This window comes from Salminus brasiliensis, chromosome 7 (genome assembly GCF_030463535.1).
Source record: "Salminus brasiliensis chromosome 7, fSalBra1.hap2, whole genome shotgun sequence".
Lineage (NCBI taxonomy): Eukaryota > Metazoa > Chordata > Actinopteri > Characiformes > Bryconidae > Salminus > Salminus brasiliensis.
Window position 1 is genome coordinate 5,802,711 of NC_132884.1, and position 18,621 is coordinate 5,821,331.

Genomic DNA, 18,621 nt, shown 5'->3' on the forward strand with positions numbered 1-18,621 from the left:
AACTGGAAGTTAATATAGAATAATAATAATAATATTGAATTTGATCCAGAAAGACCAAAATTTAGAGATGTGGTGTTTGTATATCGTCGTTCTCCAGTGAAAAGCATCATTTTGACTTTACAGGAGAAGCCAAAAATGGTCTTAACTGCAGTGGTGTACAGATCAGCTACATGCTTCAACCCATGGAGAAAACTACAGACTATATATATAAATATATATATATATATATATATATATATATATATATATATATATATATATATACAAAAGGGCCACGCCCCTTAATCACTGAACTCAGGTGTTTTTTTCAGTCCCCTTGCCCCTTGTTCTGTACTGCAAATCTCTTCCCTTCTCTAGAGTCCACCATCAGCTGAGAGCGGTGTTATTGAAAAGTGGAAGCCTTTAGGAACCACAGAGAGCAGCTCAGCCACCGAGTGTCAGACCACGTAAAGTTACAGAGCGGGGTCCGGGCAGAGTGCTGAGCTCAGTCTCCAACGCTCTGCTGTTAGAGCTGCATAGGGGGACCAACTCCATATTAATGGGACGTCATTACCGCTCCTGTACACTCTTAAAAATAAAGGGGGTCTTGGGTCTTTGTGTGACGCCATAGAAGAACCACCCGTTTGTCATGGAGATGTGGGAGCGTGAAGAACCCAAACCCAAAAACTTGCTCTTGATGTAAAGGTTCTTCATCTCTGTTAGAAATAAAGGTTCTTTATGGAAATGTGGTTCTTCTGTGGCATCAAATGTAATTTTTGAGTGTAGGTGTAAAGTGTAGGTCTTTATATAGTGCATATATGTATATTTATATATAATAATCAAACACCTTTTATAGAGAGTGCAGGTGTTCTTCCATTGGGCCTCATTCACCCATTTCCCCCAATAAAGGTCCTAACAAACTCCTTCCTCAGATGGATTCTGTTGTGTTTGTAAACTGAATAAATGAAGCTTCCTCTGGTGAAGGTCAGAGTCTTTGTGAAAACTCTGGAACAGGTATTTGTTACGAAGAAATGTCTGGTGGTGGTAAAAAGGCTCACTGTTGGGGCTGAGTTGTGTCACTGTGTTAAAACTAACCCCGTGGTCTGGAGGCTGGAGTTGGGCATTCACCTGCAGTAAACGGGGCTGGAGTTGTGGAGTTGTGGAGTTGTGGGGTTGTGGAGTTGGGGAGTTGTGGGGTTGTGGAGTTGGGGAGTTGTGGGGTTGTTGAGTTGTGAGGTTGTGGAGTTGTGGGGTTTTGGAGTTGTGGAGTTGGGGGGTTGGGGAGTTGGGGAGTTGTGAGGTTGGGGGGTTGTGGGGTTGTGGAGTTGTGAGGTTGTGGAGTTGGGGAGTTGTGGGGTTGTTGAGTTGTGAGGTTGTGAAGTTGGGGGGTTGGGGAGTTGTGGAGTTGTGGGGTTTTGGAGTTGTGGAGTTGTGGAGTTGGGTGGTTGTGGAGTTGGGGGGTTGGGGAGTTGGGGAGTTGTGAGGTTGGGGGGTTGTGGAGTTGTGGGGTTTTGGAGTTGTGGAGTTGGGGGGTTGGGGAGTTGTGAGGTTGGGGGGTTGTGGAGTTGTGGAGTTGGGTGGTTGTGGAGTTGTGGGGTTTTGGAGTTGTGGAGTTGGGGGGTTGGGGAGTTGTGAGGTTGGGGGGTTGTGGAGTTGGGGAGTTGTGAGGTTGTGGAGTTGGGGAGTTGTGGGGTTGTTGAGTTGTGAGGTTGTGAAGTTGGGGGGTTGGGGAGTTGTGGAGTTGTGGGGTTTTGGAGTTGTGGAGTTGTGGAGTTGGGTGGTTGTGGAGTTGGGGGGTTGGGGAGTTGTGGAGTTGTGAGGTTGTGGAGTTGTGAGGTTGTGGAGTTGGGGAGTTGTGGGGTTGTTGAGTTGTGGGGTTGTGGAGTTGTGGGGTTGTGGAGTTGGGGGGTTGGGGAGTTGTGGAGTTGTGGAGTTGTGAGGTTGTGGGGTTGTGGAGTTGTGAGGTTGTGGAGTTGGGGGGTTGTGGAGTTGTGGAGTTGTGGGGTTGTGGAGTTGTGAGGTTGTGGAGTTGGGGAGTTGTGGAGTTGTGAGGTTGTGGAGTTGTGGGGTTGTTGAGTTGTGAGGTTGTGGAGTTGGGGAGTTGTGAGGTTGTGGGGTTGGGGAGTTGTGGGGTTGTTGAGTTGTGAGGTTGTGGAGTTGGGGAGTTGTGAGGTTGTGGGGTTGGGGAGTTGTGGGGTTGTTGAGTTGTGAGGTTGTGGAGTTGGGGAGTTGTGAGGTTGTGGGGTTGGGGAGTTGTGGGGTTGTGGAGTTGGGGAGTTGTGGGGTTGTGGAGTTGTGAGGTTGGGGGGTTGTGGGGTTGTAGGGTTGTGAGGTTGGGGGGTTGTGGGGTTGTTGAGTTGTGAGGTTGTGGAGTTGTGGGGTTGTGGAGTTGTGGGGTTGTGGAGTTGTGGAGTTGTGGGGTTGTGGGGTTGTGAGGTTGGGGGGTTGTGGGGTTGTGGAGTTGTGGAGTTGTGAGGTTGTGGAGTTGTGGGGTTGTGGAGTTGTGGAGTTGTGGGGTTGTTGAGTTGTGAGGTTGTGGAGTTGTGGAGTTGTGAGGTTGTGGAGTTGTGGGGTTGTGGAGTTGTGGAGTTGTGGGGTTGTTGAGTTGTGAGGTTGTGGAGTTGTGGGGTTGTGGAGTTGTGAGGTTGTGGAGTTGTGGGGTTGTGGGGTTGTGGAGTTGTGGGGTTGTGGAGTTGTGGAGTTGTGAGGTTGGGGGGTTGTGGGGTTGTGGGGTTGGGGGGTTGTGGGGTTGTGGGGTTGTGGAGTGTGTGTGTGTGTGTGTGTGTGTGTGTGTGTGTGTGTGTGTGTGTGTGTGTGCCCGGTTCCTGCTGTCCGGTGAGGCTCTGCTCCGTTAATGAGACCTTTTCCGCGCCTGGTCGCTCTAAACCCTCTAATCTCCGCGACCACACACACACACACACACACACACACACACACACACACACACACACACACGCTCTCGCGCTCGCACAAAAAGAGACTGCTGAGCGCGCGGTGGCATCGGGTTTCCCGCGCGCTCCTCTCCTCTCGGTACAGACACACGATGTCCACCTCTCAGATCCCTCCACCACCCACCCAAACCCCCTCCACGCGCCTCCGCAATTAGCGCGTGACCCCAGACAGCAGCTGGAGGAGCCGCTGCACACCGCGGAGACTGGACTCCAACCTCCACACACACCTACTCACACACACACCTACTCACACACACACACCTACTCACACACACACACACACCTACTCACACACACACCTACTCACACACACACACACACCTACTCACACACACACACACACACACACCTACTCACACACACACACACTGTCATTCTCTCTTTTCAGGATCAAAACTGCGATCTTGTTCTGCGTTCAGATGTGAAATCAGTTTAATCGCTTTAATCCGAGTTAATCTAAAGACTTTTCTCAAGATAATTATGATGGATTAATTTAGAATATCAGTGTGTGATAAAATGTAAATTATTAAAATGCAAGTAAATAAAAAACAACAAGCTTTAATAACAAAGCAACTGAACTGGTTTTATTTTATTCAACTCGAATTAACAATTCGAATTAAACCATTAAAAAAACGGTTAAACTGCTTGTTGCCATTTATTTATTTTGTAACTGCTGAACCGTTTTTTTTTTTTTTTTGCAGATGTTTAGGAGATGTTCAGCTTGTCTTAAAAGTTTAAGCTAAACATCTAATAGAAGAAAACAACTATTACATTTATTTTAATTAATTAAATCTGAATCTACTCCGATTAAAAAAACGATTAAGGTTAAAATTCGTTTTCTTCAACTAACCCAAAAACGCCGGAGCCCTCCGGTTTAAACTGACACGTTTTGTTCACTAAAATCCACTAAATAAAACAAACACAACGTTTATTAAACATTACATTTAAATTCCGATTTTTTACGTATTAAAATAAATAAAAACAGCGCGCGCATTTAACGTGCCGTTACTTTTGCACACGGCCCGGATCATGTTCAATCAAACGAATGAGCACTAACTACAGAAGGTGCAGACGCGTGTCTCTGTAGATGATAGGGACTTGTTTATCCTTAGAAAATCAACAGGTAATTCGACCAGGGGTGAGGGATAAGCCCGTACCCTTAAACCGTAACAACGACCCCCCTAAAAACTGCAAGCAAAGGGGGCTCTGTAGCATCCTGAAATAAAGGGGTCTTGGACTCGTCCTTAAAACAGTGGAACCTTTTTTTGGTGTCAACCATTAAGAAGGTTCTCTAAACAGACGAGAGGCTGAAGAGCCACGGCTGGAGGTGAGCCCTGAGTGTCAGTCAGCGGAGTTTCAGGGTAGAACTGTGTGCTGGTAGATCCGAGCTCTCGCTTCAATAAACGCTCATCATTTCAGAGCGTCTAGAAGATGTTCTGATGAGCTTTGGAGGGCATGAGTCCAAACTCTGTGAGCGAGTTCAGAACTTCAGGTTTTCTGCTGTGGTTAGGACTGTGAGAGGAGTGGGAGCTGGAGGAGTGGAGCTGGAGGAGTGGGAGATGGAGGAGTGGGAGCTGGAGGAGTAGAGCTGGAGGAGTGGAGCTGGAGGAGTAGGAGATGGAGGAGTAGGAGCTGGAGGAGTAGGAGATGGAGGAGTGGGAGCTGAAGAAGTAGGAGATGGAGGAGTGGGAGATGGAGGAGTGGAGCTGGAGAAGTGGAGCTGGAGGAGTGGGAGATGGAGGAGTGGGAGCTGGAGGAGTAGGAGATGGAGGAGTAGGAGATGGAAGAGTGGGAGCTGAAGAAGTAGGAGATGGAGGAGTAGGAGCTGGAGGAGTAGGAGATGGAGGAGTGGGAGCTGGAGGAGTGGAGCTGAAGAAGTAGGAGATGGAGGAGTGGAGCTGGAAGAGTGGGAGCTGAAGAAGTAGGAGATGGAGGAGTAGGAGATGGAGGAGTGGAGCTGGAGGAGTGGGAGCTGGAGGAGTGGGAGATGGAGGAGTGGGAGCTGGAGGAGTGGAGCTGAAGAAGTAGGAGATGGAGGAGTGGAGCTGGAGGAGTAGAGCTGGAGGAGTGGGAGATGGAGGAGTGGAGCTGGAGGAGTGGGAGCTGGAGGAGTAGGAGATGGTGGAGTGGAGCTGGAGGAGTGGGAGCTGGAGGAGTAGGAGATGGTGCAGTGGAGCTGGAGGAGTGGGAGAGTGGTGAACTGTCCATGGTGCTGAAGTGCTGGGAGCTGAGGTTCTCCTGGTCTATACTGGTACCGACTCACTGAAAGCTCCAGTACGGAACGATCAGAACCCAGAGGCCCACTGGAAGCTGCTGAAGCCCAGAGAAAAGCTCAGCACCCAGGAGCTGCAGGAGGACCAGTCCACACCGTCCGGACCTCCACCTCCTCCACCATCCAGTTCAATCAGCCCTCTCCTCTCCGGTGCACATTTCACTTACCAGTCTAAACCACGTGACCTGCTGGTCTAAACCCCTCGTGCTCTGATGAGGAGACAGGTGGGACACGAGCTCAGACACATTCTGCACGCGGCTGGACAACCCCCCCCCCACCCCCACCCCCAGCATCTGCCCCTCCACCCCTCCCCTCGGCAGAGAGAGAGAGTGTGTGTGTGTGTGAGTGAGAGAGTGTGTGTATCGCGCGTGCTGAAGCTGGACCCTGTTCTTAACTTGCACTCACTCTGCAGTCTGGCCGGTTCCTGCGCGCGCTCCTGTTCCGGGACAGTGATTGTGTGTGTGTCCGCGTGTGTGTGTGTGTGTGTGTAGGTGCAGGAGTAGGTGTGTGTGTGTGTGTGTGTGTGTGTGTGAAAGAGAGAGACTGTGGAGCCCATGAAGGTGGAGGGGGACGCGGGGAAAGGCGCGCGCGCGCCCGGGGACTGCTGCATCACGCGCCTGCTCAGCGCCGTGGAGAGCGAGCTGCGCGCCGGGCGCGAGAAGGGAGACCCCACCGAGAAGCAGCTGCGCGTGAGCCTGGAGGACGCCGAGCTGTGGAGGAAGTTCAAAGAGGTGACCAACGAGATGATCGTCACCAAGAACGGAAGGTACGCGCGCGGGAGAGCAGTGCAGCAGGAGGCTGGGGGAGTCTCACGAGTTCAAATAAAGCAAAATAAAAGTTCAGAGGTTCCTCCTGCTCCAACTCAGAGCCAGTTCTCATCATACAGGAAAATAACAACCTTTATTTTTAATAAACAACGCGAGGTTTCATTATTATACAAATAATGTTTATGTTTATATTAATTTTTATATTAAATTTTAATATTTATGTTTATATTATTATTATTATTGTTAAATCACGCATTTTTAATATTTCGGATTAAATAAAACCTAAAGTACAAATTAAATCAACATTTAAATGCACGTATTTGTAAAAAATAAATCTACATTTAAATAAAACATTTAATTTTACATTAAACTAATTTGTATTCAACGTTAAAATGCATTAAATATTGAACATAATATTTATAAACAGCCTGTAAACAAGGGATCTTACTAGAGTATCATTTAAGTATACGAATAATGTGTTTTTTTATATAATTTAAAATATACTACATACACGTATCAGAATAAAATAAATGTACTATAAATACTTAATATAAATAAAATCACGGCATTTTTAACAACAATCTTCACGCAATTTTAACGATTTTTTCATTGAAATTTTTATTTTCGAAGTTGAATCAATTCTGAATACCGAATCATGAACGTCACTGTCGACATAATGTGTCTAATTTATAGTCTAAAAAAAGTGAAGTAAAATTTAAATTTGTTATACTGTATTTTAATTCAGTTGGCTACAGTACAGATCAGTCAAAGGTATATAAATCAATTTAATGTAGCCTATATAAATAATCTGAATGCATAGGAATCAGTTAACTACATAAATCAAATATGGATAAATCGGTTGAATGCATATAAAACAGCTGACTGTGTAAATCAGTTAAACATAAATAAATCTGACTACCTGAATATAAATTAATTGAATGTGTGTGAATCAGTTGAATGTATATAAATAAATTACTATATAAACTAGGGTTATTATAACTATATAAATCAGCTGAGTGTATATATTGACAGTGTATATATTGACTGTGAATATATATATATATATATATATATATATATATATATATATATATATATATATATATATATATATATATATATAGTAATTCTGTGTTTAAGGGTCATTTTCAGTCTTTTGTCCAGTTCTAACCTTTTCAGTAAGCGGTCACTCTGTCCTAAGCTTTTACACAGAGCCCTGTCCAGGGTCCTGTAGATATCTGTGTGAACTCGGATGTCCTCTACAGATCTCCCTCTGTATAAAATGAAATACTTCTAACATTTTAACATACAAACCAACCAAGCTGCGAAAGAACTACTGGTCTTCTACTACTGCTGGTCTTCTTGACTGTTAGAAATGCTGAATAGGTTTCCATATGGCAGCTTTCTGTACGTCCCTGCCCCCCCCCCCCCCCTCGTCTGTCTGTCTGTCTGTCTGCCTGCCCCTATCTAAATCAATCAGACTATGTGTTATTGCTGTTATTGGCCTGCTTTATTGAATCGGGCAGTTTAATTTATTTGAATGGGTTTGTTGTTGTACTGTGGAGCTGAAGGGTGTCTTGACCAGCTCGCTGGGTAGTTAGAGGTCAGCGCTGCAGGTGGGTGTCTTTCCATTTACATGTTCCCCAACAGCCCCACTCCAACTCATTTTTGTCCAAAAAACAATCAGCCAAAAAAAAGTAGGCAAAGCGAGCAGTTTCCAGCCTCTCGTGAAGTTTGTGTGTGTGTGTGTGTGTGTGTGTGTGTGTGTGAGATTGGTGTTTAGCGGAGCAGCCGCTGAGCACACACAAGTTCAGAAAGCTTTGTTAGAAGATAGGGTTGTTGGCAAGAGCATGTGGCGTGAGTGTGTGTGTGTGTGTGTGTGTGTGTGAGTGTGTGTGTGTGGGTACAGTACTGTGCATTCAATCTGGGGACACCCTTCATTTACCTCAGTTTTCAGCATCCCAAACACAGAAGCCCCAACAACTACATCTGCTGTCAGATGTTGGAGAGTTCAGATCGTCCACCTTTACCTTCAGTAAAGCTTTCGCTCCTCATAGGAGACTCACTTTCACTGCAGGAGAGCTTTCCACACCTCCTAAGTTCAGTCTCAGAAGTTCTTCAGGAGCATCTTCTGCTTCTCACCAGTAATGTAGAGGTCTGGACTCTGTGGTGGTCTAAGAACAGCAGCAGGTTCAGCAGTTTGATTGACTTTATGATTTTCTCAGTAAAAGCTTCTTGATCAGCTTCACATCCTTTCAGAACCACAGTGTTGAGTTGTCTTCTCACAGAGGAAGGATGGACGAAAACACCTGTAGATGTTTTCAGATCTGAAGTAAGAGTGGAGCTTGATCTTCTCCTCTCTCTCAAAGATGGAAGTTGGTGGATGTTTCTTAGGGGTTCTATTTTATTCTGAAGAACTTTTCATTTTTGACTGTTTAGACATGTTGATAGAACCATCCAGCATGTTCTACATTATAACCATTCAGCATGATATTTGTTATACCCCTCAAGTCATTTGCTATAAATATGCAGAATCTTCTACTTTATAACCATCCAGTATGTTATTATAACTATACAACATGTTTTACATCATAACCATCCAACATGTTATTTGTTCTAACTATCCAGCGTCTTCTGTTATAATCATCCAGAATGGTCATAACCTTCCATTATGTTCTACATCATAACCATTCAAGTTGTTATAACCACCCAGCATGGTATCTGTTATAATTATCCAGCATCCTCTACATTATGACCATCCAGCATGTTCTATGTATAACCATCCAGAATGAGGTTATACATATCCAGCATGTTATTGGTTATAACTATCCATCAAGTTATTTGTCATAAACATTCAGTATATACAATGTTACAACCATCCAGAGTGTTGTTATAACCATCTTCTACATATATAAGCATCTTCTACATTATAACCATCCAGAGTGTTAATTGTTATAACTATCCAGCATCTTCTACATTATAACCATCCAGATTGGTAATTGTTATAACTATCCAGCATCTTCTATGTTATAACCATCCAGATTGTTAATTGTTATAACTATCCAGCATCTTCTATGTTATAACCATTCAGATTGTTAATTGTTATAACTATCCAGCATCTTCTACATTATAACCATCCAGATTGTTAATTGTTATAACTATCCAGCATCTTCTACATTATAACCATCCAGATTGTTAATTGTTATAACTATCCAGCATCTTCTACATTATAACCATCCAGATTGTTAATTGTTATAACTATCCAGCATCTTCTACATTATAACCATCCAGATTGGTAATTGTTATAACTATCCAGCATCTTCTACATTATAACCATCCAGATTGGTAATTGTTATAACTATCCAGCATCTTCTACATTATAACCATCCAGATTGTTAATTGTTATAACTATCCAGCATCTTCTACATTATAACCATCCAGATTGTTAATTGTTATAACTATCCAGCATCTTCTATGTTATAACCATCCAGATTGTTAATTGTTATAACTATCCAGCATCTTCTACATTATAACCATCCAGATTGTTAATTGTTATAACTATCCAGCATCTTCTACATTATAACCATCCAGATTGTTAATTGTTATAACTATCCAGCATCTTCTACGTTATAACCATCCAGATTGTTAATTGTTATAACTATCCAGCATCTTCTATGTTATAACCATCCAGATTGTTAATTGTTATAACTATCCAGCATCTTCTATGTTATAACCATCCAGCATGTTGTTACAACCGTCCAGAGTGTTGTTATAACCATTCAGCATCTTCTACATTATACCCCTCCAGCATTTTATGCTAAAATCATCCATCATGTAATCTGTTATAACTATCCAGCATCTTCTATGTTATAACCATATAATGTTGTTGTAACTGTTCAGCGTGTTACTTGTTATAACCATCCTGCAACTTCTACACTATGACCATTCATCGTGTTAAAGTGCTACATGTTAGAAAACAACCCTGGATCGTTCTGATGCTGGACTGCACCCTCTCCCAGTAGAGAGAATTCTACTCAACACTAAATCTAACACTGGTTTCCTCTTTCTTTAGACGAATGTTTCCGGTTCTGAAGGTCAGCGTGTCCGGCCTGGATCCCAATGCCATGTACTCTTTTCTGCTGGACTTCAGCCCTGCTGACGGTCACCGCTGGAAATACGTGAACGGGGAGTGGGTGCCTGCGGGTAAACCTGAGCCGCACACGCACAGCTGCGTCTACATCCACCCTGATTCCCCCAACTTCGGAGCCCACTGGATGAAGGCCCCCGTGTCCTTCAGCAAGGTCAAACTGACCAACAAGCTCAACGGAGGAGGACAGGTGCTTTGAACACAGTGTTAATGGCTCTTTTCCATAACTCGGTGTGTGCAGTTCCTTGTGTATTCCTGGGTCTGCTAAAGAGACGCAAGACTGGAAAACCTTTAACATGTTTAAAGAACCTTCACTTGATGTAATGGTTCTTCACACTCACACATTCACCTCTCTTATACCAAAACGTTCTTTATGGAACCAAAAGTGGTTCTCCTAAGAGTGTAGCATGTCAATTATTCGAACTGTTTTTTTCTTGATGATAAAAAATCACTTGTAGATGAATCTTTAAAGAACCTTTCAGGTTCTAAAACAGCACCAAAAGGGGTTCTACTATTATCATAGAACCGTTTTTGCAGCTGATCATATGGCAGCTTTTGTAGGTATCTAAATTCTCTCCTATATTTACTGCTGCAGCTGCGAGACTAATGTTGTCACCCAAATCATTTGGGTAAATACATCCATTGCTAAAGTTGCACCTATTGGTGACACAGATGTGCAAATGCACACACACACACACACACACACACACACAGCTTGTCTAGTCCCTGTAGAAAAGTACTGCCAATAGAATAATAGGACTTTCTGGAGCAGATAAACATGAACCTATTGGCACCTTGCTGCCTAATGCCAGGCGTGGGCTAGAGTGGTATAACACAGAGTAAGGTGGGGTGGTGATCATCCAACATCCTGAACTCAATGCAATCAAATCCTCACAGCAATGCCCCTCCAAAATCTAGTAGAAAGCCTTCTTCCCTGGACAGTAGAGAGGACAGTTACTCTAACAAGAGCAGGATAAACTCTTTTTTAACACCATTGATTTCAGAAAAAACAGCAAATAAGCAGGTGTCCCAATACTTTTGTCTTTTCGTATGTCCCTCTCTCGCATCTCTCCTTGTAGTTTAAGGAGTTCATCTACTGTAATTGCAGTGTGACATGTTTGTTTTTAGCTAACCTTTACATTTAGCATGCTAATTCCTCTCTTAGATGCTCTCACAAGCCCACCATACCACTGTGCAGACCTCCATCCAGCATGAAAGACTTACTGCCATTGTGTTCATGCAAGTACCTGTGTGTTTCAGTACAGGTGTAGTACTTTTTGTCTGCCTCGCTGGGTGAGTAATCTTAGCCAGGCCACTCATGCGTTCCATGCGGAGCTTTTAGGAGCCTTGGGCTGCCTCTAATCATGTCGTCTGCCGCTGCCTGGGAAATATCAAGTGTGCATTTATACAATTAGTGCTCTCCTCGGCGTCCACTTCACCTATGGAGCCCCTTTGTTCGGCGGGGCCCGCATGTAAACAGGAATAAACAGCTCTTAATTGCCACTTTCCCCGTTTAATGCACTTCCTGACGTTCAGACAGGAGCGCTCCATACTCCAGGGGCCCAGTCATTGGGGGGCTTTCATTGGAGGCCGCTCCGAGAGGTGCTCCAGCACGGGTCCATTCGAGTATGACTCTACCACAAAATTATCGCCGGTATTTACATGAACCCCCCCCCCCCCCTCTTCATCCAATATCACCCCCCCACACACATACACACACCTCCTCTCCACTCCCTTTTCTCTGGCATTTTTAAATGCAGTGTTGGCAAGCAGCGGAGGACGGCGAGAGACAGAGAGAGAGAGAGAGAGAGGGGGAGAGAGAGAGAGAGAGAGAGACCGAGGCTCCAAATGAAATAATTGCCGTGGTTAGTTGTACATTATGGTAATTACCTGTGTTTTTTTCTATGCAAAAATTAATTTAGCCATCAGTCCTTAGATGTTTCAGAGGCCAAAAAAAAAGCGAAATATAAAAAAAAAACAGCATCAGTGGAGGAGGGAAAAAAAAGCACACAAAGCCCTTTCCCCTGCCCTGCAGCCACGCTGATGAGTACCTGGCCCTCATCAGTCATCGTGATGGTGAAAGGTGAAGTAAAGCTGTCAATTAGAATGAAAAACAGTTTGTTCTCTCCCTCTCTCGCGCTCGCTCGCCCTCTCGCTCACGCTCTCTAGATATATGAACTATAAGCACAGGCTCCAGCTTGTGGTAGTGTTCAGGTTTACCTCTAGGTACCACAAAGTCGGTATTTAGTGAATTTGCATATGGTAATTACATGCTGGATAGAATGAATGTTCACTGTAGGACATGTCCGAATATTGTCATTGAATTGTCCAATTATCCAATTATTCTTATTCTCTCTCTCTCTCTCTCTCTCTCTCTCTCTCTTTCTGTCTGTCTGTCTGGTGCAGATCATGCTCAACTCTCTTCATAAGTACAAGCCACAGATCCACATTGTGCGTGTGGGGGGCAGCCACAGGATGGTCACCAACATCTCCTTCACTGACACCCAGTTCATTGCTGTGACGGCTTACCAGAATGAGGAGGTGTCCCCTGTCTTCTACCTACCTACCTACCTGTCTATCTATCTCTTTCTCTCTCAAGTGTGAGAGTGTGTATATATATATATATATACACACACACACACACATTATAGCAGGTGTTCTTCACATTATGTGTGATAAATGGACCAACAGTTATAATAAAAAAAAACATAACTTAGAATATAATAACATAACTTAGAATATAATATAATATAATATAATAAAATACCATATTTTAACATTGACTTTCATTGAAAGATTCCTCTTTCAATAAATTTTACAGGAGACTTTCAATGACAGTCAAGGTAATATTTTATTGTATTTCTGCATTTCTGTTGGTCACGTAATTTTGACAGGTACCAGATTCAGTTTATGTTCAGAGAAAGTTTTGTTTTTTTTGTGGGACAATAAAAAAAAACCCATAACAAACAAAAACAACATAAAAATATACACACAATACAATATATATATATATATATATATATATATATATATATATATATATATATATATATATATATATATATATATATATATATATAGCTTCTTTATGTCAGCATGTATTAAAAAACTGTATGTTTTAATAAATACAGATAACATTATGTATATGTATTATTTGATAATGTGTTCCTTTTCAGTGTACTACAGTATTCAACACTATACAAGAATAATAATGCAGAATCCAACTGAGGGGAACGCTAATTAAATTCAGTATTTATGATATTAGAGACTGATTATGAATTTCTGCGTTTGACTCACACATTATCTCATTCACAGATCACTGCTTTGAAGATTAAATACAACCCCTTTGCGAAGGCCTTCCTGGATGCTAAAGAAAGGTACATTTACTCACCAGTCTTACAAAATGTGATTCCCATTTGAAGCCCATTACCCCGCTGTGTTTCCCCTTTGTTCAAAGCTTGGCCTTATTTGAATTCACATCAGCAGCTATGTTGTTGCTCCTATCATATCATAGCAGGCATTAGCACTAGTCAAGCTAGCATGACTGTGCGAAATCAGCCGTGATTAGCGAGCAATTATTAAACGTTTACGCTGGGAATTGAGTGAGTGTATGAGTAAGGAGCTTGTTGGAGAGGCAGTGTGAAGTGAGGGTGAGAGATTTGGAGCATGTACGGTGAAGAATGTGTGAGGTGTAACACATGGCTAATCATCATCAGAAGGCTAGTCTCTGTTTAGCCATGCGCTAACTCTCTGACCCTCATTTATCAGTGAGTAAAGAGCATGAATACAGTGATGTCCCGGCTGTACTCATCGCTCTTCATCCCACCATGCCGCTGTCCGCAATTCAGTCACTGGAACTTGCTCTACATGAAATGACACAAAATGGACAAAAGTATGGGGACACCTGCTCATTCATTGCTTCTTCCAAAATCAAGGGCATTGAACATTTTTGAACAGTTTATCCTACTTTTCCTGAAGCAACTGCCTCTACTGTCCAGGGAAGGGTTTCTACTACCAGATTTTTGGAGCATTGTTCTGAGGATTTGATCTTGATTGCATTCAGCGACAAGAGTGTTGGCAATAGGTCTGGTTGGATGATCACCAACACCAGACCACACCCACCACACCACCTCCCCACCTCATCCCAAATGTATTGGATAGAGCAATGTATTTCCAGAGAACACAGTTCCACTGCTTCACACCACAACATAATGCTGTCCCAATACCTTTGTCCAATATTTAGTGACTATCCAGTGTTTGCTATCAACAATAGCCTAGCATCTCTGGTTAAACACTAATGGAGCAATAATGGAGAGGTCCAATACAGTAGCAGACATGCTCCTGGGCTGAGTGATAAATCAGGGCTTCCTTTATCGATTTCTTCCATTTCGAGTGTGTTTTGTAGCTTGATCAGTGTAAACTGTAGAACACTAATGCTAGGCTGGTGGGGTTTTTTTTGCAGCTCAAACACACCTAATTGACCTTCTGAATAGCTTGATAATTAGTCAAATCGGGTGTTTTGGAGCAGTTTTTCTCAACTCCAGTCCTGGGAACCAACTGCAGTATACACATTAATGTACTCTCTGCCCATACACACTTGATCCAGCTCATGAAGGGTTTGATAATCTGCTGATGAGTTGGATCAAGTGCGCTGGAGCAAGGATTACTTGAAACTGGGCAGCGGGGAGTTAAGAACCACTGTTTTAGAGCATGGAAAACAGTGATATGTATGGTGTGTGGATACTCCACAACTGGGGAATGTTGTTGGACGTCCTTACATTGTCTCATAACACCACCAAAAGGGAGGGTAAGGGCTAGCAAGCACATTGTACAACAATTAAGCCATTGTGGTGCTTCAGTGTTGAGAAACCCATTGCCATGTAACTAATGGGGAGGGTGGGACACTTCTAATAAGAGCATGACCAGGTACCTTTTTGGGCATCTCAAGCCACAAGCACCACACGGGTGGTCATCTAGACTAAAATATACAGGTAGGGGAGCTTCTCTACCTTGGAAAAGCGTTTTGGCAGTTTAATGTTTCATGATGATTATTTGCCTTATCTATAGGAGCCATCCCAAGAACCTTCTAGAACATCCTCCAGACAACCAACATGTTGGCATACCACACTGTGAGTGTTTCTGGCTTAATGTCAATGCAGCTTTTAACTGAATGCTGTTGTTATTAGAATATGACTCTTTCTACAAGCTGTTCTAACCTTTGTGGGTTACTTCGTATGTTTTGGCTTCCAGGCGGATGGTTTATCTCCAATCCAGACTCCCTTTGTTCCTCTGGCAGCAGCAACTTCCCATATCCCGGGGGTTTGCCACTTGCTCCCCACCATGGATATAAACACTACTCCAGTCTGCATGGACACCGAGCCACTCCCTACCCACCTCCTTACCTGCACCACCACCACCGCAGCCACAATTCAGGTACACCATGTAGACCAGGGGTGCTTGAACCCTAGAGGCTGTTGTTGAAGGCCTTCATTAGCTGGATCAGGTGTGCTAGGCTAGAAGGCTAGATGATGTTCAGCTAAATTAAGAAACCAGGCAAGAGTCATTTAGTTGAAGCTTATTGATGCATGTAAAATGTCTCTGTGTTGACTCACTTCATCCCTATTTTCAGTTCATTTCTGTCTCTCTCTGCAGTCTCTCTATCTGAGGGGTTGAGTCCAGGTGCTCTGCAGGTGTTCTCTGGTCATGAGAGCTGGACAGGTGTTTCTCCTCCTGGCCCTGCTGCAATGCTGTCGGTGCCATCTGGTCCAAGCTCACCTGGAGTCAGCAGGTCAGGAACAGCACAAGAATCAAACAAATGACCTTTATTCCCCACCACACTGAGTTACAATAATAACTGCATGTTTAGCACCAGGGTGTATCACGACCTTGCTGCGTCTTGGAAAGCCCTGCCTTGTTTGGTCCTTCACACCTTATTATTTAGGGGTTTTGGAGTTTGTACTCCCAAATGAATAGTTTAATCACCATCTTCGAATTTAGGATGATGAATTTATGATCTTTTGCACCTCTTGTATCAACATATGTAAATAACTAACCTCAGGATCTTGTCTTTTTTTATACTTCCCCAGCCAATACCCATGCCTGTGGACGGTGAGCAGCTGCAGTGTATCCTCCAGTCCTCCAGGGGGCCCTGTGATTACCTCCCAGTGTCAGGAGGAGCAGCCAGATGCTGGTTCGGCTTCTGCATCACCATGCTCAATCCTGCAAGGCCACGGTCCAACAAGCGCAGATGGCGTGGTGGAGCAAGGCAGTCACAACAGGGTGGGTGGGGTTAGCTGGTCGGCAGTCTCCGCCCATTCGTTTTGAATGTGCTTAACAAGAAAAAAAAACCCCAAGGAATCAGAAAGTCCTGCCACACATTAAAAGTACAGTATATTTTCATTTGCAAGATGTATATTACCAGTATACTGAAAGCCATGTGGCTGTGTGTTATGCCCTATTGAGATACTGAGGTGTTCTGTGGAGATTTTCCAGTTACCAGTATACAATTGGGTAAACTGCCCTACGCACATGGTGATGAGCTCAAAAATGAAGGTGATTCAAATGGTTCGGGGGGTAATGCAGTAAAAGATCCATCATGGAAAGTTCTTTAAGCCTTTAACAGTTCTTCACGCTTAAACATCTCTGTTATAAACATGGTTCCTTTTTTTATTTTTTTTATTTTACCCAATTATTCTCCCAAATTTGATCAATTGCCAAAATGGCCAATTACCCAACTCACTCGTTAGTACTGTTCTCCCTCATTACATGTAATGCTCCCAACATTGGGAGGTGAGGACTGATACACGCCTCCTCTGACACATGGCCATCCAGTCATTGCCTCTTACCTTACTGCAGCTGATGCAGTGTGACCGGGCAACCCAATGTGCTCAGTGGAAAGCGCAGGGTACCCAGCTCGGATGCATCGGCTAGTAGATGCAGCGCCCAGCATCACACTAAAGTAATGTGGGGAGAGAGAGAGAGAGAGAGAGAGAGAGAGAGAGACATCTAAACCCTGTAGAGAGTACTGCCAATTGTGCTCTCTCTGGCTCCGGCTGCTGATGGCAGGCAGCATGACAAACATGGTTCTTCAGGTGCACCACGGCCCAGGTCTGGATAGGTCAGCGCTTGAGTCCAGACCTAGGCCGTGGTGCACCTGAAGAACCATGTTTGTGGTACCTATAACCAGTAAACTTTTAGGAACTGTTTAGATTTAGATTAGATTTATGAGTTTGTATTTCAATCAGCGCAACTTTTCTAGCCTTTCCGGTACAGGTTTAGGAAATTCCCAGGCCCAGGACACTCGCATTCAGCAGTCATATGCATTGTACATATCACATGTGAGACTTTTTAGCCCATGGCAGCCCAAAAAAGAGACAAGTGGAGCGCTGAAACTGAGCTTTTAATCAGTTTTGGACAATGGATTAAAATTCAACTTAAATCTGACATTCAATTGTTGAATATATGAAACGCTGATATAATGGGGCAGTGGTGGCTCAGCGGTTAGAGCGCTGAGCTATTGATAACAGGGTTGTGGGTTCGATTCCTGGGCTCTGCAAGCTGCCACTGTTGGGTCCTTTACCCTCTCTGCTCCCCGGGCGCTGGAGTTGGCTGCCCACTGCTCTGGGTGTGTGTGTGTGTGTTCACTACCACAGATGGGTTAAATGCGTGGATACATTTCATAGTATAGTACAGTGTCAAATACGTGCACCTTTACCTTTTTATAACTACTGGACTACTTCAGTATACAGGATATAGCACAGAGTCACAACGCAGGTTAGACATGATGTTCCGGACCTTGGTGTAAGGAACCTTACTGAATTTAATGAAATACTCCTGCTTTGTTGCATTGCTCAAAGAACCATTTGAAGCACCTTTATTGTTTAAGAGTGTAGTTTAAAATAAATCACATAATGACAGTTAAACTGAATATTTGGACAGGTTTGCTACTTGTGGGCAGCTGGGTGAGTTAAATATGTACCTTTTTTGGTGTGAAGACCATTCCCATTCAGTAGTCATGCCCATCTCTTCAGTTTACACCAATATTTATTGTCCCAAGCTATACAGACGTCAACCTCCCCATGTAAAACGAATCTCATCCCAATAGTAAATTGGAAATACTGGTTGATTAATATCCCCACAGGAGTTATAGGACAGTTCTCGCTAATTATCTTAGCTTCCCTGCACCCTAATACCTACTAAGGCAGCTGACGATGTATGCCGTCGACGTTTAAGCCAAATCGAAACCCTGCGTTAGCGAGTGAATACACAGCCAACAGCCATCCCTTACGTCCTTTACAGTACATGGTAAAATTACCTAGCTGATAATCCTGGACCGAAAGGATATTTTAACAACACCTTGTCCCGCCTGTGTCCACCATCTTGAATTATTCAAGGACATACACCAACCAAGCCATAACGTTAAAACCACTGATGTAAGGTGAAAAACATTGATTATCAGGTTCCAATGGCACCTGTCAAGAAGTGGGATCTAGATGTTAGGCAGCA

The 18,621-nt window shown here is 43.7% G+C and overlaps 1 protein-coding gene across 1 annotated transcript; it reads left to right on the forward strand.

The window, feature by feature from the left end:
• Window positions 1–5,756: 5,756 nt before the first annotated feature.
• tbx19 (T-box transcription factor 19) lies at window positions 5,757–16,440 on the forward strand. The gene is made up of 8 exons (XM_072682854.1): window positions 5,757–5,968; window positions 10,042–10,306; window positions 12,523–12,657; window positions 13,432–13,493; window positions 15,184–15,245; window positions 15,367–15,549; window positions 15,769–15,904; window positions 16,203–16,440. Exons 1-8 carry the CDS (start codon window positions 5,757–5,759, stop codon window positions 16,438–16,440), a joined length of 1,293 nt encoding a protein of 430 aa, XP_072538955.1.
• The last annotated feature ends 2,181 nt before the right edge of the window (window positions 16,441–18,621 follow it).